General features: G+C 45.1%; 1 protein-coding gene across 1 annotated transcript in view; it reads right to left on the bottom strand.

Moving 5' to 3' along the window:
• Positions 1 to 26,251, bottom strand: part of LOC121293342 (aldo-keto reductase family 1 member B1-like) — a 65,777-nt gene that overhangs the window by 22,107 nt on the left and 17,419 nt on the right. The window contains exons 2-6 of the mRNA XM_041216306.1: positions 6,759 to 6,926; positions 5,994 to 6,110; positions 1,916 to 1,993; positions 1,501 to 1,623; positions 1,241 to 1,347 (exon numbers count right to left, since the gene is read on the bottom strand). Coding sequence (XP_041072240.1) covers positions 1,241 to 1,347; positions 1,501 to 1,623; positions 1,916 to 1,993; positions 5,994 to 6,110; positions 6,759 to 6,926 — 593 coding nt within the window. The remainder of the gene's footprint in view (positions 1 to 1,240; positions 1,348 to 1,500; positions 1,624 to 1,915; positions 1,994 to 5,993; positions 6,111 to 6,758; positions 6,927 to 26,251) is intronic.

The following is a 26,251-nucleotide window of genomic DNA, read 5'->3' on the forward strand; positions in this document are numbered from 1 at the left end:
GTGCTATAAGGCTTGAATTGAAGTCGCTATGCATGCATGCGAATGTACAGGAGTACGATAAATAAGGTTGATGGGCTGCAAGTTCAGGTAGCCATGTGGGAATGCTTGCTCATCTCTCTTCTAAAGATATACAGCCAAACAACGGGAATTCAGATGCCTACTGCCATATTTTTAATTGTCCAATTCCTCAGAATAAACCATATTTCTCCTCCTTAAATGGAGGAAGTCTTCCAAAATAGGATAGTAGTACAATAAACAAAATCAGACATTACAGTAGTCTCACAATAATGAGTTAAATAGGACTGGTGAGTTGGAATCAAACAAAGTCATAGTTTATTTGGCTAGAATTAAGGGATAGAAGAGCTTTTACGCTACTGACTAGAAGCCACAAAGAGTGGAAAGAAGGTAGAGGAGAAGGCAAATTACCGGAAGATACAAGAACTACAGAGTAGTGTTAATGGGGGACTTCAGTTATCCTAATACAGAGTGGGATAACAACAGTGTAAAAGACAAAGACATGGAGGCATTCCTGAAAACGTGTACAAGAGAACTTTCTTAATCAGTGTGTTTGCAGCTTAACAATGAGGGAGAGAGTGCTGGATCTAGTTTGGGGAATGAAGTGGGACAAATGATGCATTAAGTGGAAAGCATATGGCAAACAGTGATCGCAATGACATCAGGTTTGTAATGGCTATGGAAAAGGGCAAGGAACATATCATGTGTAAAAACACTTAATTGAAAGAGGAGTAACCTCTGCGAGTTAAAAGGAAAAATAAAAAAAAAAGAAAACAAGAAAAAGGTGAGGTTAGGGACCAAAAAGAAGATATACTTGCGGAGACAGAGGTAATGACTTAGGTACTAAAGAAGTACTTTTTATCTGTCTTTATTAACGAGGAGAATTCTGGCAACATGTCATTAAAGGTCTATTACTGGAATAAGATGAAATCACACTCAAGCATAGGTGATACACGTCAAGTCAAGAAAGTTGGAAACATCAAGTACAGTGGTTTTTCACCTCTACTCTGAAGGAAATCCTAAATATTAAATACAACACGTCTCCTTTCACCATTCACTAGACCAACCTCCTTGACACACACACACATCAGCACCAGATTCCAGAACCAGAAGTATGCACAGGTGCAAGTGTTTTTAAATAAATTACTGAGGGTCTTTAAACTAGGTTAGCAGCCTTTTCTGCGTTAGATTATGTGAAGGTTAATGAGCTAATATAATCAGATACCATGGTCTGTCTGGAGATCCCAGTGGGCTATAGGCAGTCACAACGATATCTTTTGAATGGCAATAGGCGATCAGGTCTTCTTGAGTCAGGTAAGGGTGGCATTCAATCTATCAAAGCAAGTAGAAGAGGAAAAAAAAATCAACCCTCAGCAGGCCACTGATTTAGTTTCACAAAGAAATATTGCAGACTACTGAATGCTATCGAGGAATCAGTAGTAAAAACCTAGAATCCAATGATCAAGAAAAAGGTCTAGCCATTACCTGGTTGACTGAAGGTTTATACTTCAGGTTTGGTTTATTCAGGATTCGCTCAATCTGCTCCTGGTTAAAGTTGGACACTCCTATAGCTTTAACCATACCTTTGTCAACCAAATCTTCCATAGCCTGTGAAGGAAAAACTATGTTGCTCTTAATGCATATTTCAATTAGAATAAAAATAGATAACCAATGCCAGATTAACACAAGGGCTCTCCAGGATGCAGTTACATTGTGTAAATGAAGTCACTGGAGCAGCCAGGGTGGGAAATACATAGAGATTTCAAGATGAGCTTCAAACAAAAAAAAAATCCCTGTAGACATTCTTTCCATTTTAATCTAAATTAGAAATTATAAGCATGTGATGCTCAATTTTCATCTAAAATGAAACCAAAGAATTAAATCAAACTCGAACACTTACCTCCCAGGTGTTGACAAAATCAGTGTCACTTGGTATAATCAACCCAGTCTCATCCAAAGGAAGATCCTCATCACCAGCCTTAAAAGAGATGTTTACAACATCATTTTTAAAAGTATATTCCTGAAGCTTACAGGAGAATAGAAACTCAAGAAAGAAACAAAAGACATGGCTGAGGTTGCTAAGAGAAAGATATGAAAAAAGTTGGTGAATGGAAGACAAGAGTTAGTAGATAATTATTGGAAAACTTTCATTTATTTTGCATATGGCATAAACACCAGTTCACAAACTTTACTTTATGCAAAATGTTTCAAATCAACATAGATGCTCTGTTAGATTCAAGGTTCTTGAATTGGGTTGCATTCTGGTTGCCACATTACCAGAAGGATATGGAGGCGTTGGAGAGGGTGCAGAGGAGATTTACCAGGATGCTGCCTGGTCTGGAGGTTATTAGCTATGAGGAGAGGTTGGAGAAACTCGGATTGTTCTCACTAGAGCGACGGAGATTGAGGGGCGACTTGATAGAAGTTGACAAAATTATGAGTGGCATGGACAGAGTAGATAGAAGCTTTTTCCCAGGATGGAAGTGTCAATTACTAGGGGACATAGATTTAAGGTAAGAGGAGAAAACTTCAGAGGAAATGTGCGGGGCAAGTTTTTTATGCAGAGGGTAGCGAGTGTCTGAAATTCGCTGCAAGATGAGGTGGGGGAAGCAGGTATGATAGTGGTGTTTAAGAGGCAACTTGACAAATACACGAGTAGGATGGGATAGAGGGATACGGACCCCGGAAGTGCAAAATGTTTTCGTTTGACAGGCAATATGATCGGCGCAGGCTTGGAGGGCCAAAGGGCCTGTTCATGTGCTGTACTTTTCTTTGTTCTTTGTTCTCTGACTTGTTGGGTATAAGGTTTCCATGCTACTTCTGATCTTCTCTCACTGTAATATGTCACTCATTGCTGTGTTTTATGGTGCTCCATGGTTATCCACCATCTACCCCCTCAGCCGTCCTTTTGCCTCAACTCATATCTCAACATCTTCCTGCTCCCAAACTATTCTTCCATAGCTCCTGCTCCTTCCTCTATTACCAAAGTGGACACTTGCTACTGAATCAATTGCCCAATGTCAAAAATAATCTTGCCTGCAAAAATTGCATTGCACTTTTGAGTGGGTCATAAGACACTAGATGAATAAATAATAAACCAGACTTTTGAGGATCCTGGTGAGATAATTCCAGGTCTCAGACATGGTACTATATTTCAAACCAAACATTACAAATTGGACAAAATTAATTAATCAAACAAATATTCCCTGAACAAATATAAATAGTGGCATCCACAAAATAATTAATAAAATAAATAAGCCCTAAATGGACCCAATGTAATGAAGGCAGAATGTGTAGACAATTTACCTAAATATCACTAGACACACTGAACTAGACCTCCACAAAGCTAATCCAAAGGCTATTGCAGTAATCTAGCAACCTAAAGGTCAGGAGTTCAAATCCCACATGCTAATAGTTATCATCTTACCTTCCTCACCATATCAAATGAACATATGAAATGGGAGCAGGATTGGACTAATGGTCCTTTGAACTTGCTCCCCCATTCAACAAAATCATGGTTGATCTTCTACCAGAACTCCGCTGTCCTTCACTATCCTCATATCCCCGAATTTCTTTAAATATCATGAAATGATACCATAGGAAGCAGCCAAATAGCCCAACCTGCTTATGTCAGCTCTTTGCTATGCAATTAATCCCACCCTCTTGGTCTTTCCCCATAGTTGTGCAAGTTTTTCTCTTCCGGTATTTATCCAGTTCTCTTCTGAACATTATTGTTGAATCTGCTTCCACCACTCCTTCAGGCAGTGCATTTCCATATCATCATAACTCAGTGCAAATTTCCTCCCCAGTCCACTTGGTTCTTTTTAAATCTTAGTTCCCTAGTTACTGACCCTACTGCTACTTTAAACAGTTTCTACTTATTTATCCTTTAAAAATCATTCAATTTCTGAACAACCTTGTTAAATCTTCTCTTGCCCTTCTCTGCTCTCATGAGAACAACCCCAGGCTCTCCAGTCTCCACATAACTGAAGTCTTTCATCCCTGGTAAGTCTTGTCTACACCCTCTCTTCCTAAATTGTGGTCATCCAAATTTGCCATAGTACTCCAGCTGCTTACAATCATAGAATGGTTATAGGTCAGAGGCTATTCAGTGTCTTTCCCTGTAGCTCTGCAATTTTTTACTCCATTCAGGCACTCACCCAATTCTCTTTTGATAGCCAAAATTGGATTTGCTTCACTGTCAGACCGTGCATCCCAGACCTTGAACGCTTGCTATAATAAAAAAAATTCTTCTCGTTGCCTTTGGTTTTTTTGCCAGTCACCTTACATCGGTGTCCTGTGGTTCACAACTATCCACTAATGGGAACAATTCCTCTCTACCTACGGTGTCTAGACCCCTCATGATTTTGATTATTAAACCTCCTCTCAATTTGCTTTTTAAAGAACCAGCATAGACTCTCTAATATACCCACATAACTGAATTCCTGGAACGATCATTGTTGTATTAGCCCCTTTCTCCTCAGTCCTGACCAAACAGATAACGGCTAGAGGCTTCCAAAATGCAATGCATTGTTTCCTTTGGTGAGTGGTAGGGGAACAATAAAAGTTACACCTTTTATTTTAAAAAGTCAGCCAGGCCCTCTCCCTTAAATCAACTTCAAACAACTCTGATTTATTAATGGGTTCCCAGGTACCTTGCTCCCATCCCCACCCCATTAGAATCACAAATTGCCTAAGTCAGTTCTGGCAGCTAACCACTTTCATACATCAGGAATATGTAGTTTTAGATTATGATTTTTAGTTTGGGAATACATCTTTTAGGTTGGAGTTAAAAGGTTAATGGTGGAGAAGTAGAAACATCTGATGGAAAAACTGGTAATAATCCCGAAATAAATGCAACTCAAACAAACTTGAAGTTTATTAAAAGATCGGGTCCATGTTGAATTAAGAGAGTAACAGTTAGAAAAGATAAGATCATAAAATTAGGTAGCTAAAGAACTGGAGACATGACATCTGCAGTTATTCCAGTAAAAGGATAAAAGTTATTCATGTGATTTCCCAGAATTAAGGAATACTTTGGAATTAAAAGAAAGTTAGTTTGCTTTTCTACCTGGGAATAAACACATGTGTCAGGTTGTCATGGAGTGGGTAGAGCTTAGGGAGATTCTCTGGTTTCAATTTATCTGGGCATTTGCTGAGAGTTTTGCTTACAGCTTGGACCTGGTGTGTGCAGTTTGCAGTTCACAGAGAATATAGCCAAAGTAAATGACAGTTAATTAGGCCTGCTAACTTCATGATTCACTGCATGGAAAGTGGCTGAGGCTTAAACTCAGTTTGGATTTTGTGAGGGAACAGAATCTGGAAGATTTGTGCTAGCTTGCAGCTAGTGGAAGTATCTAGTAGTCCTCACAAAAGTCTTGTTGCAAAAGAAAGCAACCAGCAAAATAGCTTGGAAGTATCAAGGCAGCAACCCAAACAAGGGACTGAGGCGTCTACAGTCAAGTGATGGTAAATAAAGTCTTAACTCGGAAAATAGCTGGAACGGAGGAGAATTAAAGTAATTACCATAGGACTGTAGCATGCTTAGGGTGGTCCTGACAGAAGTAAATAATTCTAAAATATCAAATATAAGAGAATTCCTGGGGCAAGTGAGAAGTAAAACTGAGGGCATCATAATATGGTTTATAACTATGTATATTAAGTTATAGTGCTTGTTTTGCTTAAGTCTTCTACATAAAGTTTTTGTTTAAAAACATGAAATCTTGTGGCATTGATCTATTGGTTAAAACAAAATGTTAGTTTTCTCTTTAAATGTTGATGGACCCTAATAGGGTTGTAACACACTCCTTAGCGGCAATGGGGTTGAAATTGCTCTGCCCACCACCTGGCCAATGTTCCCTCCACTTTAAAATCAAATCAATACTACAAACAACCCAGTGAACAAATTTGACACAGTGTTAGAACACAAGTCCAATTAAAAGAAAGATGTATAAAAATGTCACAGTGGGATACTTTACCTGGAATCCCATGGGCCAGTGAATAAGGTAGAGATCCAAATATTCCACTTTCAGGTCACACAGAGTTTTAGAACAAGCCTCCTGCACCTGGTCTTTTGCATGAAAAGTGCTCCACAGCTAATAGGTTAATAGAAACTAACATTAGCACAGCTTCAAGATCAAAGTATTAAAAAAATGCACTTTTAACCTCCTCCCAGAAGAACCCATTTCTCTCTGAAGTGTGGAATTCTTTGTAACAGATGTGAATACTTTGCAGTCAGTTAAATGAGCTCAGAATTCACCTGTGGTAAATGAAATACATTATCTGTCGTCCTTTCTCAAAATAAATGCTTTATTTTATCTCTTTCATGGGATTGGGACATCATTGGCAAGGCCAACATTTATTGTCCATTGTGAATTGTCCTTGAGAAGGTGGTGGTGAGCTGCCTTCTTGAACCCCGCTGCAGTCCTTGTGATGTGATGTTAGGGTGTTCTAGGAATTTGATCCAGTGAGAGTGAAGGAACAGCAATGCATGTCCAAATCAGGATGGCGTGGGGCTCAGAGGGAAATTTACAGGTGATGGCATTCCCATGCATCTGCCATCCTTGTCCTTCTAGGTGGTAGAGAACACAGGTTTGGCAGGTACTGTCAAAGGAGCACTGGCAAGTTGCTGCAGTGCATCTTGTAGATGCAGACACTGCTACCACTGTGCATTGGTGGTGGAGGGAGTAAATGTTTAAATTGGTGGAAGGTTGGTGAATAACTTTCAAAACTCTCCACTTTACCTTACTGACAAGGAAGAGGTCTTCACGCTTTACAACACCGTCCATGATCTTTTGGTGTATGCCTTCACCCACTTCCTTCTCATTCTTATAAACATATGCACCATCAATGTGACGATAACCAATGGCAATGGCCTCCTTCACTGCTTCAGTCACTTGACCTGGTTGGGACTGAACAAAGCAAAGTGCTCATCAAAAACAAAATCAAATCAAAAGCAAAGTTTGTGTAGAACACTTAGGCGAATGGTTGTTCCCAATCCTTCCTGTCACTTCATGAATGTCTCTCTTTCTCAGGTAATGTCTTTCCACACTCAGCATTTATCACCACTCTCTGCAAACATGCATCTCTCTCTGTGCGTAAGTCCCTAACTCCCCATTTTTGAACATGCATGGCCTCCACTCTTCCTATGCCACTGGACAATGTCCTTTTCTGTGTATTTCCACACTCTGTACCCAGGTCTGTATCTCTCTTGTTGGACTTACCCATCTCTTCTAGCCTAAACACTATTCCCTCAGTAAGTATTTGTAACTCCATCCTTCTGCACAAATCAATGCCTTTCTCCCACTCTCCCATCTCCCCTGCCAGCAGTCTCACAATGCACGCAATGAGTATTGCTGAAAAAAGACAATTTTGTCAAAGCTCCTCTTCTTGCACTCATCAGGAAATCGCAAGAATACCAATGTCAGGGGAAGCAACAACTTTATACTGTATGAGAAGAGAGTGCTGATTGGTTGGCAAGTGGACTGACTGGTAGAGGCCTTGCCATGGAGAATGTATCAGTTACTGACAGTTAAATGCCAAGCATTGGCAGATAGAAAGAACATGTACACACATTGCACTGGATGGACATTCACTGGTTCATTCCTCAGGGCAATGCCTTGACCAAAGTCAAGTTATCTGGTTTGAATTTCAAACTTTGCTTGGCATTTAACTGTCAGTAACTGGTGCATTCTCCATGGCAACATCTCTACCAATCAGAGTCCACTTGCCAACCAATCAGCACTCTCTTCTGATATAGTACAGTTGTTGCTTCCCCAGACACAAGGATGTGATTGCACTAGAGAGAGTGCAGAAGAGATTTATCAGTTGCCTGGGCTGGAGAGTTTTAGTTATGAGGAAAAATTGGATAGACTGGGGTTATTTTCCCTGGAGCAGAGGAGATTGAGGTGGGACATGATTGAGGTGTATAAAATTATGAGGGGCATAGATAGGGTGGACAGAAGGGAACATTTCCCCTTGGTGGAGGGATCATTAAGCAAGGGGCATAGATTTAAGATAAGGGGCAGAAGGTTTAGAGGGGATGTGAGGAAGAATTTTTTCACCCAGAGGGTGGTGGGAATCTGGAACTCACTGCCTGAAAGGGTGGTAGAGACAGAAACCGTCATAACATTTAAGAAATATTTGGAAGTGCACTTGTGATGCCATGGCATGCAAGGCTATGGGCCTAGTGCTGGAAAATGGGACTAGAATAGTTAGGTACTTGTTTGACTGGCACAGACTCGATGGCCAAAGGGCCTTTTCTGTGCTGTAGACCTCTATGACTCTACGACAATGGTATTCTTGCGATTGGCCTGCTGAGTGTAAGATTATAAACTTCAACAAAATGTCTTTTTTCAGCAATACTCAAGTTCTGTACTACCAAACGACTAATGTACACATTCCGCTCCTTGTTTCTGCACGTGCCCAAGGTGCCCTTACATCATTCCCTACATGCATAACTCCATCTCAGGTATGTGTATATCACCTCCAATCTCCACACACATGCCGCCCTCTGTCTGTACCTGCATTCTTCTACATGCATTTTTCATCCCACCTGTCTCTCAATACGTTGATCCCAAAAACTCTATTTATGCACGTCCCTTCCTCAGTCTGTATTCCAGACTATCTATTGAGTGCACGCTCAGCTATCTCTCACTCCTAGCCCTCCTATCCCTTCCCTGCCTAAGCATTCTTCCCTCCATCCTTCCACACAGTACACCAATTCTCTCTGCAAGTGTTTGTACATTCATGTTTGCATCCCTAACACTGATCTCTCTACAAAATGCATCACACCACCTACTTTTAAATCTATTGTTTTATCTCCACCTTTTAGCCTATTTCAATCCCTTCCCCCTACCCCACTCCCACTAGGGCCATCTGCCACTTGTTTGTCCTGCTTTCTATCCTTAATGTCACCATTAGCACATCCTTTAGCTAATATCACCACCATCAACAACCCTTTGTCCTTTTGTCTACGCCATCTCTGGCAATCTCTTCTTTGCCTTCACCTATCACTGGCCCTCTATCCAGCTCTACCTGTCCCACCCCCCCCTACCAGCTCATATTTCACCAAATTTCTATATTTCTTTAGTTCTGATGAAGAGTCATATGGACTTGAAACGTTAACTGTGTTCCTCTGCAGATGCTGTCAGACCTGCTGAGTTTTTCCAGCTATTTTTGTTTTTGTTTCACTCTCCCAATTAGTCTGGCCACTCTCTAAGGGCATGTTTGTCTCACTGTGTCCCCACCATATCTATCTCAGTCTCTGACTGCAGGGATCCCCTTTTTGAATACACAATTCCATACTTCTGCACATTTACCCCTCGATTAGTCTACATCCCCGAATACATTTTTTTGCTTGTGTTTTCTCTCCCTCCCTGCATGCCCAACAACTTCGGTGTGAAAAGTTAAGCTACAAAGTAACAAATGGGTTGAGATTATGCCTTATAGTCTCTTCAGGGGTTTAATTACCAATGTTTTCAACTTACCCATTTTAAGCCCAAGAATTACTGACTAGCAAGGGTGCTGGGAACGAGGTTTTGCAGCACTATAAGGTATCTGCATAACTTCCAAACCTGGTAGCCTGATAGGATTATCCACAGTAATTCTGCCTCCACTAAAGAGAATCCATCTGGGGTTTCCTCAATATCTATCTTTGGACCCTTCCTTAATAACATTGACCCTCAATAACAATTTCCTATAACTTACTAATCACATCCAGCTCTCTCACTACACACACCTGCATTTGGGCTGCATATCTATTAATATTAAGAAGTGGACAAGTCATAATTTTTTCTAACTGATCCAAATGACAAAAGAACGCAGAAAATGCTGGAAATTTTCAGGTCAGGCAACATCTGTGAAGAGAGGAACAGAATTAACATTTCAAGTTGATGACCTGTTAACCCTTTACCTCCCTCCAAAAACACTGCCTGACCTGCTGAACATTTCCAGCATTTTGCGTTTTTATTTGATTTCTAGCAACAGCAGTATTTTGCATTCGTATCGGAATGCCTGAAGTCAATTTTTTTCACCACTGAAAACTCTGCTCCCTTGAGCCACCCTCCCCGGCTGCCCCTTAGGATAAGCAAAATCTCAGGGGATTTAGGGGATTCTGTTCAACTAAGACCAAGCTTCAAATACTACATTCCACCTATTATCAACACCGCCAATTCCCATCTTCATAATATCATGACTAACTTACCCCCATTGTCAGTAAAATCCATGTCGACATAGACCTCTGGACTTGCTATATGGATAAATTAAACTTGCCACAAAGTTAAGTCCTGTGATTTCATGCACAGCTATCTTTTTAAGAACGTGTAGATATTCATTACTATCCATTCATGAACCTTACTGGCACTGAAAATTACTATAACCCTAGAGTCTTGTTCCTTAAGTTTTAAATTGTTACTAAAGTTTTTAAAAGAGTTAAATCGTTTTATTTTTCCTTTCTCCTATTTTCCTCTCAATTAAATCTTGCTTTCCATTTCTATACCCAATGATGGTGAACTCACCCACTCAAATTTACACTTCTTTCTCAGCCCTCACAGTGTTAATTTCACAAAGCTTTCATGATTGCCTGAGATACAAATTCAAATCCTGTTCACTCAGGTCACAGATGCTACTTCCCGCAGAGCATTATCAGTTTGCTCATTCAATGACTTGCCATACTAATAACAATGTAAAAAAAAAAACTTAAAACATGTCTTTCTGTCTGTCCTCTGTGAAACCACACTCTTGCTCCTAACTCTGGCACTCAGCCATCACAGTCCTAATCTCTGGAACTCCCTCCCAAAATTCAATTTCTCCCAACTTGTCCCATTAATGATTGATGAGTATTCTCTCCAATGTGAAGCACTTTGGCCACATTTCATTACGTCGGAAGGTACTTTCAAGATGTAAGAATAAAAACATACACAAACACATCAAATATCAGCTAACATGAATTTGGCATTTGAAATTTTAAACAAAATCATATTACACACTGTGTTGTACTTGAGAGGATACATGCAACAGTATGAACATATGAAACCATAAGACATAGGAGTAGAAATTAGGCCATTCGGCCCATCGAGTCTGCTCCACCATTCAATCATGGCTGATAAGTTTCTCAACCCCATTCTCCCGTCTTCTCCCCGTAACCTTTGATCCCCTTACCAATCAAGAACCTATCTATCTCGGTCTTAAATACACAATAACCTGGCCTCCACAGCCTTCTGTGGCAATGAATACCATAGATTCACCATTCTCTGGCTAAAGAAGTTTCTCCTCATCTCTGTTCTAAAAGGTCTTCCCTTTACTCTGAGGCTGTGCCCTTGGGTCCTAGTCTCTCCTACTAATGGAAACATCTTCCCCACGTCCACTCCATCCAGGCCTTTCAGTATTCTGTAAGTTTCAATCAGATCCCCCCATATCCTTCTAAACTCCATCGAGCGTAGACCCAGAGTCCTCAAACGTTCCTCATATCTTAAGCCTTTCATTCCTAGGATCATTCTTGTGAACTTCCTCTGGACCCTCTCCAGGGCCAGCACATTCTTCCTGAGATACGGGGCCCAAAATTGCTCACAATATTCTAAATGTAGTCTGACCAGAGCCTTATAAAGCCTGAGCAGCACATCCCTGCTTTTATAGTCTAGTCCTCTCGAAATAAATTCCAACATTGCATTTGCCTTCCTAACTACCAACTCAACCTGCAAGTTAACCTTAAGAGAATCCTGGACTAGGGCTCCCAAGTCCCTTTGCACTCCAGATTTCTGAATTCTCTCCCCATTTAGAAAATAGTCCATGCCTCTTTTCTTCCTACCAAAGTGCATGACCTCACACTTCCCCACGTTGTATTCCATCTGCCACTTCTTTGCCCATTCTCCTAACCTGTCCAAATCCTTCTGCAGCATCCCCGCCTCCTCAATACTACCTGTCCCTCCACCTATCTTTGTATCATCTGCAAACTTAGCCAGGATGCCCTCAGTTCCTTCATCTAGATCATTAATGTATAAAGTGAAAAGTTGTGGTCCCAACACTGACCCCTGCGGAACTCCACTAGTCACCGGCCACCATCCTGAGAAGGACCCCCTTATCCCCACTCTCTGCCTCCTGCCAGACAGCCAATCTTCTATCCATGCTAGTATCTTGCCTCTAACACCATGGGCTCTTATCTTACTGAGCAGCCTCCTGTGCGGCACCTTGTCAAAGGCCTTCTGGAAGTGCAAGTAGATAACATGCATTGGTTCTCCTTTGTCTAACCTACTCGTTACCTCCTCAAAGAATCCTAACAGATTTGTCAGGCATGACCTTCCGTTGATGAAACCATGCTGACTTTGCCCTATTTTACCATGCACTTCCAAGTATTCTGAAATCTCATCCTTAATAATGGACTCTAAAATCTTACCAACGACCGAGGTCAGGCTAATCGGCCTGTAATTTCCCGTCTTTTGCCTCACTCTCTTCTTAAACAGGGGGGTTACATTAGCGATTTTGCCTCATCTTCCCTTTAGTATGCTTCTTCTTCCTAGGGATGAATTTTTGCTGTGTCTCCCAAATTACTCCCAGAAACTCCTGCCATTGCTGTTCCACTGTCTTTCCTGCTAGGCTCATCTCTCAGTCAATTCTGGCCAGCTCCTCCCTCATGCCTCTGTAGTTGCCTTTATTCAACTGTAATACCATTACATCTGATTCCAGCTTTTTCCTCTTAAATTGCAGAGTAAATTCTATCATATTATGGTCACATCCTCCTAAGGGTTCCTTCACCTTAAGCTCCCTTATCAAATCTGCCTCATTACACATCACTAAATCTAGAATTGCCTGTTCCCTAGTGGGCTACACCACAAGCTGCTCCAAAAAGCCATCTCGTAGACATTCCACAAATTCCTTTTCTTGGGATCTACTACCAACTTGATTTTCCCAGTCTACCTGCATATTGAAATCCCCCATGATCACTGTAACCTTGTCTTTCTTACACACCTTTTCTATCTCCTGGTGTATCTTGTGCCCCACATCCTGACTACTGTTCGGAGGCCTGTACATAACTCCCATTATGGTTTTTTTGCCTTTGCGATTCCTCAATTCTACCCACACAGATTCTACATCATCTGACCCTAAATCATTTCTTGCTATTGATTTAATTTCATTTCTTACTAACAAAGCAACCCCACCCCCTCTGCCAACCTGCCTATCTTTTTGATAAGATGTATATCCTTGCATATTTAGCTCCCAGTCCTGATCGCCTTGCAGCCATGTCTCCGTAATGCCCACATCATACCTGCCAATTTCAATCTGCGCCACAAGCTCATTTACCTTATTTCGTACACCGCGTGCATTCAGATACAACACCTTCAGTCCTGTATTTCCCGTCCCCTTTCTCATTGTCGTCCCTTTATCTGATGTGCTTGAAGTTAGATTCTTAGCCCTTTCAAAACACTGTCCTATTTTGTGTTCTGGAGACTTTAATAGCCTCTCCTGGGCTCTCCTTTCTTTTCAGCTTTTTCATAATTTTCCATGAAGTTGAATCCACCCCCCCCACACGCTAACCTGCTGCCTTGTTTCCCATTAGTCATACTTCTTGGAGTTTTACCCTCCGCACCCCTCCCCCACTTTCTAGTTTAAAGTCCTGTTGACCACCCTGTTGACCACCCTTTTCGATAGAACATTGGTCCCAGATCAGTTCAGTTGGAGACCATCCCAACAGTACAGATCCTTCCTGTTCCAGTACTGATTCCAGTGCCCCACAAAATGGAACCCCTCTTTCCCGCACCACTCCTTTAGCCACGTGTTTACTTCCCTTATTCTCGCGTTCTTATGCCAATTTGCTCGTGGCTCGGGTAGTAATCTGGAGATTATAACCCTGGAGGACCTGTTCTTTAATTTAGTTCCTGATAATCCCCAAACAGGTCCTCTTTCCGAGTCTTACCTATGTTATTTGTCCCGACGTGGACCACAACAACTGGATCCTCCCCCTCCCAGGAGACAGGAGCAGAAATAGGCCATTCAGCCTTTTGAGCTTGCCCCACCATTATTAAGATCATGGCTGATTTGTTTGTGTTTCGAGTTCCACATTCTCATCTACCCCCAATAACCTTTGATTCCCTTGCCTAACAAGAATCTATCTAGCCTTGCCTTAAAAGTATTCAGTGACCCCACGTCCACTGCTTTCACACAACCATGAGAGAAAAAAATTCTCCCTATCTGTCCTAAAAATGTAACACCTAATTTTGAAACCAAATTCTAGTCACCCCTAACATAATTAGTTCCTAGCTCTTTATGAATAATAACACCTAACCCCCACCACACCCAAACATCAAATGCTACCTCCCCAATATCCACCCATTAACTCTTATCCACCCTTGTTAATAATCCCCCCACATTTTTACCTAATACCTCTGCTTAATATCCACCGCGACCTGATACCCTCAGTAGTACCCACCCAAAGACCTGACACCCCCTGCTCATTTCCCACCCTTAAATGGACCCAGATACTCAATACTCCTGACTAATATCCACACCAAACATACACACCCATTACCCCATGCACAATAATCACCCTCATCCCCAATACCCACTTACCTGCCCAATGATCACCATCATCCCAAATATCCACCACACCCTGCCCAATAATCACCCTCATCCCCAATACACACCAGACCCTTCCCAATAATTACCCTCACACCCAATACCCACCATCCCTGCCCAATAATCACCCTCATCCTCAATATCTATCACCCCTGCCCAATAATCACCCTTATTCCCAAATCCACCACCCGTGCCCAATAATCACCCTCATCCCCAATACACACTTACCAGGCCAATAATCACCCTCACCCCCAATATCCACCACCCCTGCCCAATAATTACCATTATTCCCAATATGCACCAGCCCTGCCAAATAATCACCCTCATCCCCAATATCCAACACCCCTGCCCAATAATCACCATTATTCCCAAATCCACCACCCGTGCCAAATAATCAGCCTCATCCCCAATATCGATCATTCCTGCCAAATAATCACCCTTATTACCAAATCCACCACCCGTGCCCAATAATCACCCTCATCCCCAATATTCACCAGGCCCTGCCCAATAATCAACCTCATCCTCAATACGCACTGCCTAATAATCACCCACATCCCCAAGACCCATGTACCTACCCAAAAATCACCCTCACCCCCAATAAGCAACAGCCCTGCCAAATAATCACCCTCATCCCCAATATCCACCAGCCCTGCCCAATAATCACTCTCATCCCCAACATCCACCAGGCCCTGCCCAATAACCAACCTCATCCTCAGTACGCATTGCCTAATAATCACTCATCCCCGATATACACCAGCCCCTGCCCAATAATCACCCTCATCCCCAATACCCACTTACTTGCCCAATAATCACCCTCATCCCCAATATCCACCAGCCCTACACAATAATCACCCTCATCCCCAATACAAACCATCCCTGCCCAATAATCACCCTCATCCTCAATACCCATTGTCCAATAATCACCCTCATCCTCAATAACCACCACCCCTGCCCAATAATCACCCTCATCCTCAATACCTACTGCCCAATAATCACCCTCATCCCCAATATCCACCAGCCCTGCCCAATAATCATCCTCATCCCGAATATCCAAAACCACTGTCCAATAATCACCCTCATCCCCAATGTGCACCACCACTGCCCAATAACCACCATCATCCCCAATATCGACCAGCCCTGCCCAATAATCACCCTCATCCCCAATATCGACCAGCCCTGCCCAATAATCAGCCTCATCCTTAATACCCACTGCCCAATAATCACCCTCATCCTCAATACTCGCCACCACTGCCCAATAATCACCTTCATCCCCAATATCCAACAGCCCTGCCCAATAATCAACCTCAGCCCCAATATCCACCACACCTCCCCAATAATCACCCTCATCCCCAATATCCACCACCCCTACCCAATAATAACCCTCATCCTCAATACCCACTACCCAATAATCACCCTCATCCCCAATATCCACGAGCCCCTGCCCAATATTAACCATCATCCTCAATATCCACAGCCCAATAATCACTCTCATCCCCAATATCCACCAGGCCTGCCCAATAATCATCCTCATCTCCAATATCCACCAGGCCTGCCCAATAATCACCCTCATCACCAATATCCAACAGCCCTGCCCAATAATCACCCTCATCCCCAATACACACCACCCCTGCCCAATAATCACCCTCATCCTCAATACCCACTGCACAATAATCACCCTCATCCTCAATACCCACCACCCCTGCCCAATAATAATCCTCATCCCGAATATCCAACATCCATGCCCAATAATCAGCCTCATCCCCAATATCCACCACCCCTGCCCAATAATCACTCTCATCCCCAATTTCCACCAACCCTACCCAATAATCACCCTAACCCCGAATATCCACCACCACTGCCCAATAATCACCCTCATCCCCAATATCCAACAACCCTGCCCAATAATCACCGTCATCCCCAATATCCAACAGCACTGCCCAATAATCACCCTCATCTCCAAAATCCACCACCCCTGCCCAATAATCACTCTCATCTCCAATATCTACCAGCCCTCCCCAATAATCACCCTCATCCTCAATACCCACTGCCCAATAATCACCCTCATCCCCAATATCCACCAGCCCTGCCCAATAATCACCCTCATTCCCAATAGCCACTTAGCGCCCAATAATCACTCTCATCCCCAATGTCCACCACCCTGTCTAATAATCACCTTCATCCCCAATATCTACCAGCCGCTGCCCAATCATCACCCTCATCCCCAATATCCACCAGCCGCTGCCCAATAATCACCCTCATCCCCAATACCCACCACTGCCCAATAATCACCCTCATTCGCAATATACACCACCCCTGCCCAATAATCACCCTTATTCCCAAATCCACCACCCCTGCCCGATAATCACCCTCATCCCCAATATCCACCACCCCTGCCCAATAATCACACTCATCCCCAATACCCACTTACCTGCCTAATATTAACCCTCACCACCAATATGCACCAGCACTGCCAAATAATCACCCTCATCCCCAATACCCACCCACCCTGCCCAATAATCACCCTCATCCCCAATATCCACCAAACCCGCCCAATAATCACCCTCATCCCCTAGGTCCACGAGCCCCTGCCCAATAATCACCCTCATCCCCAATAACCAAAACCCCCGTCCAATAATCACCCTCATCCCCAAGACCCACCATCCCTGCCCAATAATCATGCTCATCCGCAATAACCACCACCCCTGTCCAACAATCACCCTCATTCGCAATAACCACCACCCCTGTCCAATAATCACCCTCATCCCCAATACCTGCTTACCTGCCCAATAATCACCCTCAACCTCAACATCCACCAGCCCTGCCCAATAATCACTCTCATCCTCAATACCCACTGCCCAATAATCACCCTCATCCCCAATATCCAACAGCCCTGCCCAATATTCATCCTCATCCCCAATATCCACCAACGCTGCCCAATAATCACCCTCATCCCCAATTTCCACCAACCCTGCCAAATAATCACCCTCATCCCAATATCCAGCAGCCTGCCAAATAATCAACCCTCATCCCCAATATTTTCACCCCTCCCAATAATCACCCTTATTCCCAAATCCACCACCCCTGCCTGATAATCACCCTTATTCCCAATATCCACCACCCCTGCCCAATAATCATCCTTATTCCCGAATCCACCACCAGTGCCCAATAATCACCCTCATCCCCAATATTCACCACCCCTACCCAATAATCACCCTCATCCCCAATACCCACTTACCTGCCAATAATCACACATTGCCAATATCCAGCATCCCTGTCCAATAATCATCCTCATCCCCAATACCCACTTACCTGCCCAATAATCACCCTCATCCCCAATATCCACCAGCCCTGCCCAATAATCACCCTCATTCCCAATAGCCACTTAGCGCCCAATAATCACTCTCATCCCCAATGTCCACCACCTTGGCTAATAATCACCTTCATCCCCAATATCTACCAGCCGCTGCCCAATCATCACGCTCATCTCCAATATCCACCAGCCGCTGCCCAATAATCACCCTCATCCCCAATACCCACCACCACTGCCCAATAATCACCCTCATTCCCAATAGCCACTTAGCGCCCAATAATCACTCTCATCCCCAATGTCCACCACCTTGGCTAATAATCACCTTCATCCCCAATATCTACCAGCCGCTGCCCAATCATCACGCTCATCTCCAATATCCACCAGCCGCTGCCCAATAATCACCCTCATCCCCAATACCCACCACCACTGCCCAATAATCACCCTCATTCGCAATATCCACCACCCGTGCCCAATAATCATCCTTATTCCCAAATCCACCACCCCTGCCTGATAATCTCCCTCATCCATAATATCCACCACCCCTGCCCAATAATTACCCTTATTCCCAAATCCACTACCAGTGCCCAATAATCACCCTCATCCCCAATATTCACCACACCTACCCAATAATCACACATCCCCAATACCCACTTACCTGCCTAATATTAACCCTCACCACCAATATGCACCAGCACTGCCAAATAATCACCCTCATCCCCAATACCCACCACCACTGCCCAATAATCACCCTCAGCCCCAATATCCACCACCCCTGCCCAATAATCACCCTCATCCTCAATACCCACTGCCCAATAACCACCCTCATGCCCAATATCCACCAGCCCTGCCCAATAATCACCCTCATTCCCAATACCCACTTAACTGCCCAATAATCATCGTCTTCCTCAATACACACTTAGCGCTCAATAATCACTCTCATCGCCAATGTCCACCACCCCTGTCTAATAATCACCCTCATCCCCAATATCTACCAGCCGCTGCCCAATATTCACCCGCATCCCCAATATCAACCAGCCTCTGCACAATAATCACCCTCATCCCCAATATTCACCACCCCTACACAATAATCACCCTCATCCCCAATAGCCACTTACCAACCCAATAATCACCCTCACCCCCAATATGAACCAGCCCTGCCAAATAATCACCCTCATCCCCAATATTCACCACCCCTACCCAATAATCATCCTCATCCCCAATAGCCCCTTACCTGCCAATAATCACACATCCCCAATGTACAGCACCCCTGTCCAATAATCATCCTCATTCCCAATACCCACTTACCTGCCCAATAATCACCCTCATCCCCAATATACAGCACCCCTGCCCAATAATCACCCTCATCCCCAATATCCAGCAGCCCTGCCAAATAATCACCCTCATCCCCAATATTTTCACCCCTGCCCAATAATCACCCTTATTCCCAAATCCACCACCCCTGCCTGATAATCACCCTCATCCCCAATATTCACCACCCCTACCCAATAATCACCCTCATCCCCAATACACACTTACCTGCCAATAATCACACATCCCCAATATACAGCACCCCTGTCCAATAATCATCCTCATTCCCAATACCCACTTACCTGCCCAATAATCACTCTCATCCCCTAGGGCCATCACACCTGCCCAATAATCACCCTCATCCCCAATATCCCCCACCCCTGCCCAATAATCACCCTTATTCCCGAATCCACTACCAGTGCCCAATAATCACCCTCATCCCCAATATTCACCACCCCTACACAATAATCACCCTCATCCCCAATAGCCACTTACCAGCCCAATAATCACCCTCACCCCCAATATGCAAAAGCCCTGCCAAATAATCACCTTCATCCCCAATATTTTCACCCCTGCCCAATAATCACCCTTATTCCCAATTCCACCACCCCTGCCCGATAATCACCCTCATCCCCAATATCCACCACCCCTGCCCAATAATCACCCTTATTCCAGAATCCACCACCAGTGCCCAATAATCACCCTCATCCCCAATACCCACTTACCTACCCAATAATCACCCTCACCCCCAATATACAGCAACCCTGTCCAATAATCACCCTCATCCCCAATATCCACCAGACCTGCCCAATAATCATCCTCATCCCCAATACCCACTTACCTGCCCAATAATCACCCTCATCCCCTAGGTCCATCACACGTGCCCAATAATCACCCTTATCCCCAATATCCACCAGCACTGCCCAATAATCACACTCATCCGCAATATCCACCACCCGTGCCCAATAATGACCCTTATTTCAAAAATCCACCACCCGTGACCAATAAGCACCCTCATCCCCAATATTCATCACCCCCTACCCAATAATCACCCTCATCCCCAATATGCACGAGCCCTGCCAAATAATCACCATCATCCCCAATATCCACCACACCTACCCAATAATCACCCTCATCCCCCATACCCACTTACCTGCCAGTAATCAGCCTCATCCCCAATATACACCACCCCTACCCAATGATCATGCTCATCCCCAATACCCACTTATCTGCCCAATAATCACCCTCATCCCCAATATCCACTGCCCTTGCCCAATAATCAACCTCATCCTCAATACCCACTACCTAATAACCACCCTTATCCTCAATATCCATCACACGTGCCCAATAATCACCCTCATCCCCAATATCCACCAGCACTGCCCAATAATCACACTCATCCCCAATATCCACCAACCCTGCCCAATAATCACCCTCATCTCCAATATCCACCAGCCCTGCCCAATAATCAACCTCATCCCCAATATCCACCAGCCCTACCCAATAATCACCCTCTTCCCCAATATCCACCACCCCTCCCCAATAATCACCCTCATTCCCAATATCCACCAGCTCTGCCCAATAATCACCCTCATTCCCAATATCTACAGCCCTGCCCAATAATCACCCTCATCCCCAAAACCCACCACCCGTGCCCAATAATCACCCTCACCCCCAATATGCAACAGCCCTGCCAAATAATCACCCTTATCCCCAATATCCACCACCCCTGCCCAATAATCACCCTTATTCCCAAATCCACCCACCCTGCCCGATAATCACCCTCATCCCCGATATTCACCACCCCTACCCAATAATCACCCTCATCCCCAATATGCAACAGCCCTGCCCAATAATCACTCTCATCCCCAATATCCACCAACCCTGCCCAATGATCATCCTCATCCCCAATACCCACTTACCTGCCCAATAATCACCCTCAGCCCCTAGATCCATCACACCTGCCCAATAATCACCCTCATCCCCAATATCCACCACCCCTGCCCAATAATCACCCTCATCCTCAATACCCACTGCCCAATAATCACCCTCATCCCCAACATCCACCAGCCCTGCCCAATAATCACCCTCATCCCCAACATCCACCAGCCCTGCCCAATAATCATCCTCATTCCCAATAGCCACTTAGCGCCCAATAATCACTCTCATCCCCAATGTCCACCGCCCCGTCTAATAATCACCTTCATCCCCAATATCCACCAGCCGCTGCCCAATCATCAACCTCATCCCCAATATCCCCAGCCACTGCCCAATAATCACCCTCATCCCCAATAACCACCACCACTGCCCAATAATCACCCTCATCCCCAATATCCACCACCCGTGCCCAATAATCACCCTCATCCCCAATATTCACCACCCCCACCCAATAATCACCCTCATCCCCAATAATCACCCTTATTCCCAAATCCACTACCCCTGCCCGATAATCACACTCATTCCCAATATCCACCACCCCTGCCCAATAATCATCCTTATGCCCAAATCCACCACAAGTGCCCAATAATCACCCTCATCCCCAATATTCAGCACACCTACCCAATAATCACCCTCATCCCCAATACCCACTTACCTGCCTAATAATAACCCTCACCCCCAATATGCACCAGCCTTGCCAAGTAATCACGCTCATCCCCAATATCCACCAGCCCTGGCCAAATATCATTCTCATCCCCAATACCCACTTACCTGGCCAATAATCACCCTCATCCCCTATGTCCACCACCCGTGCCCAATAATCACCCTCATCCCCTATGTCCACCACCCCTGCCCAATAATCACCCTCATCCCCTTTGTCCACCACCCCTCCCCAATAATCACCGTCATCCTCCACCACCCCTGCCCAATAATCACCGTCATCCTCAATACCCACTGCCCAATAATCAACCTCACGCCCAATGTCCACCAGCCTGCCCAATAATCACCCTCATTGCCAATGCCCACTTAACTGCCCAATAATCACCGTCTTCCTCAATACCCACTTAGCGCCCAATAATCACTCTCATCGCCAATGGCCACCACTCCTGTCTAATAATCACCATCATCCCCAATATCTACCAGCCACTGGCCAATATTCACCCTCATCCCCAATATCTACCAGCCCCTGCCCAATAATCACCCTCATCCCCAATATTTTCACCCCTGCCCAATAATCACCCTTATTCCCAAATCCGCCACCCCTGCCCGATAGTCACCCTCATCCCCAATATCCACCACCCCTGCCCAATAATCACCTTTATTCCCGAATCCACTACCAGTGCCCAATAATCACCCTCATCCCCAATATTCACCACCCCTACATAATAATCACCCTCATCCCCAATAGCCACTTACCAGTCCAATAATCACCCTCACCCCCAATATGCAACAGCCCTGCCAAATAATCACCCTCATCCCCAATATTTTCACCCCTGCCCAATAATCACCCTTATTCCCAAATCCACCACCCCTGCCCGATAATCACCCTCATCTCCAATATCCACCACCCCTGCCCAATAATCACCCTTATTCCCGATCCACCACCAGTGCCCAATAATCACCCTCATCCCCAATATTCACCACCCCTACCCAATAATCACCCTCATCCCCAATACCCACTTACCTACCCAATAATCACCCTCACCCCCAATATACAGCAACCCTGTCCAATAATCACCCTCATCCCCAATATCCACCAGACCTGCCCAATAATCATCCTCATCCCCAATACCCACTTACCTGCCCAATAATCACCCTCATCCCCTAGGTCCATCACACGTGCCCAATAATCACCCTCATCCCCAATATCCACCAGCACTGCCCAATAATCACATCATCCGCAATATCCACCACCCGTGCCCAAAAATGACCCTTATTTCAAAAATCCACCACCCGTGACCAATAATCACCCTCATCCCCAATATTCACCACCCCTACCCAATAATCACCCTCATCCCCAATATGCACGAGCCCTGCCAAATAATCACCCTCATCCCCAATATCCACCACCCCTACCCAATGATCATCCTCATCCCCAATACCCACTTACCTGTCCAATAATCACCCTCATCCCCAATATCCACTGCCCTTGCCCAATAATCACCCTCATCCTCAATACCCACTGCCTAATAATCATCCTCATCCTCAATATCTACCACCTCTGACCAATAGTCACCTTCATCCCCAATATACAGCAGCACTGCCCAATATCCACCTTCATCCCCATTATCCACCATCCCTGCCCAATAATCACCTTCATCTCCAATATCCACCAGCCCTGCCCAATAATCAACCTCATCCCCAATATCCACCAGCCCTACCCAATAATCACCCTCTTCCCCAATACCCACTTACCAGCCCAATAATCACCTCATCCCCAATAGACACCACCGCTGCCCAATAATCACCCTCATCCCCAATAGACTCCACCGCTGCCCAATAATAACCCTCATCCACAATACCCACTGCCTAATAATCACCCTCATCCCCAATATCCACCAGCCCTGCCCAATAATCACCCTCATCCGCAATATCCACCACCCGTGCCCAATAATCACTCTCATCCCCAATATTCACCACCCCTACACAATAATCACCCTCATCCCCAATATGCACGAGCCCTGCCCAATATTCACCCTCATCCCCAATATCCACCAGCCCCTGCCCAATAATCACCCTCATCCCCAATATCCATCACCCGTGCCCAATAATCACCCTTATTCCCAAATCCACCACCCTTGTCCAATAATCACCCTCATCCCCAATATTCACCACCCCTACACAATAATAACCCTCATCCCCAATAGCCACTTACCAGCCCAATAATCACCCTCACCCCCAATATGCAACAGCCCTGCCAAATAATCACCTCATCCCCAATATTTTCACCCTGCCCAATAATCACCCTTATTCCCAAATCCTCCACCCCTGCCCGATAATCACCCTCATCCCCAATATCCACCACCCCTGCCCAATAATCACCCTTATTCCCAAATCCACCACCAGTGTCCAATAATCACCCTCATCCCCAATATTTTCACCCCTGCCCAATAATCACCCTTATTCCCAAATCCGCCACCCCTGCCCGATAGTCACCCTCATCCCCAATATCCACCACCCCTGCCCAATAATCACCTTTATTCCCGAATCCACTACCAGTGCCCAATAATCACCCTCATCCCCAATATTCACCACCCCTACATAATAATCACCCTCATCCCCAATAGCCACTTACCAGTCCAATAATCACCCTCACCCCCAATATGCAACAGCCCTGCCAAATAATCACCCTCATCCCCAATATTTTTACCCCTGCCCAATAATCACCCTTATTCCCAAATCCACCACCCCTGCCCGATAATCACCCTCATCTCCAATATCCACCACCCCTGCCCAATAATCACCCTTATTCCCGATCCACCACCAGTGCCCAATAATCACCCTCATCCCCAATATTCACCACCCCTACCCAATAATCACCCTCATCCCCAATACCCACTTACCTACCCAATAATCACCCTCACCCCCAATATACAGCAACCCTGTCCAATAATCACCCTCATCCCCAATATCCACCAGACCTGCCCAATAATCATCCTCATCCCCAATACCCACTTACCTGCCCAATAATCACCCTCATCCCCTAGGTCCATCACACGTGCCCAATAATCACCCTCATCCCCAATATCCACCAGCACTGCCCAATAATCACATCATCCGCAATATCCACCACCCGTGCCCAAAAATGACCCTTATTTCAAAAATCCACCACCCGTGACCAATAATCACCCTCATCCCCAATATTCACCACCCCTACCCAATAATCACCCTCATCCCCAATATGCACGAGCCCTGCCAAATAATCACCCTCATCCCCAATATCCACCACCCCTACCCAATGATCATCCTCATCCCCAATACCCACTTACCTGCCCAATAATCACCCTCATCCCCTAGGTCCATCACATGTGCCCAATAATCCCCCTCATCCCCAATATCCACTGCCCCTGCCCAATAATGACCCTCATCCTCAATACCCACTGCCTAATAATCACCCTCATCCTCAATATCTACCACCGCTGCCCAATAGTCACCCTCATCCCCAATATAAAGCAGCACTGCCCAATATCCACATTCGTCCCCAATATCCACCAGCCCTGCCCAATAATCACCCTCATCTCCAATATCCACCAGCCCTGCCCAATAATCAACCTCATCCCCAATATCCACCAGCCCTATCCAATAATCACCCTCTTCCCCAATATCCATCACCCCTCACCAATAATTACCCTCATTCCCAATATCCACCAGCTCTGCCCAATAATCACCATCATCCCCAATCTCTACCAGGTCTGCCCAATAATCACCCTCATCCCCAATCTCTACCAGGTCTGCCCGATAATCACACTCATTCCGAATATCCACCACCACAGCCCAATAATCACCCTCATCCCAAATATCCACCACCCTTGCACAATAATCATCCGCATCCTCAATACCCACTGCCCAATAATCACCCTCTTCCCCAATATCCACCACTCCTCCCCAATAATCACCCTCATTCCCAATATCCACCAGCTCTGCCCAATAATCACCCTCATCCCCAATATGCACCAGCCCTGCCAAATAATCACCCTCATCCCCAAAGTCAACCACCACTGCCTAATAATCACCCTTATTCCCAAATCCACCACCCCTGCCCGATAATCACCCTCATCCCCAATATTCACCACTCCTGCCCAATAATCACCCTTATTTCATATCCACCAGCCTTGCCCAATAATCACCCTCATCGCCAATATCCACCAGCCGCTACCCAATAATCACCCTCATCCCCAATACCCACTTACCTGCCCAATAATCACCCTCCTCCCCAATATCCACCAGCCCTACCCAATAATCACCCTCATCCCCAGAAGACACCACCGCTGCCCAATAATCACCCTCATCCCCCATAGACACCACCGCTGCCCAATAATCACCTCATCCTCAATACCCACCAGTCCTGCCCAATAGTCACCCTCATCCCCAATATCCAGCAGTACTGCCCAA

The sequence above is a fragment of the Carcharodon carcharias genome, chromosome 21 (genome assembly GCF_017639515.1).
Source record: "Carcharodon carcharias isolate sCarCar2 chromosome 21, sCarCar2.pri, whole genome shotgun sequence".
Classification (NCBI taxonomy): domain Eukaryota; kingdom Metazoa; phylum Chordata; class Chondrichthyes; order Lamniformes; family Lamnidae; genus Carcharodon; species Carcharodon carcharias.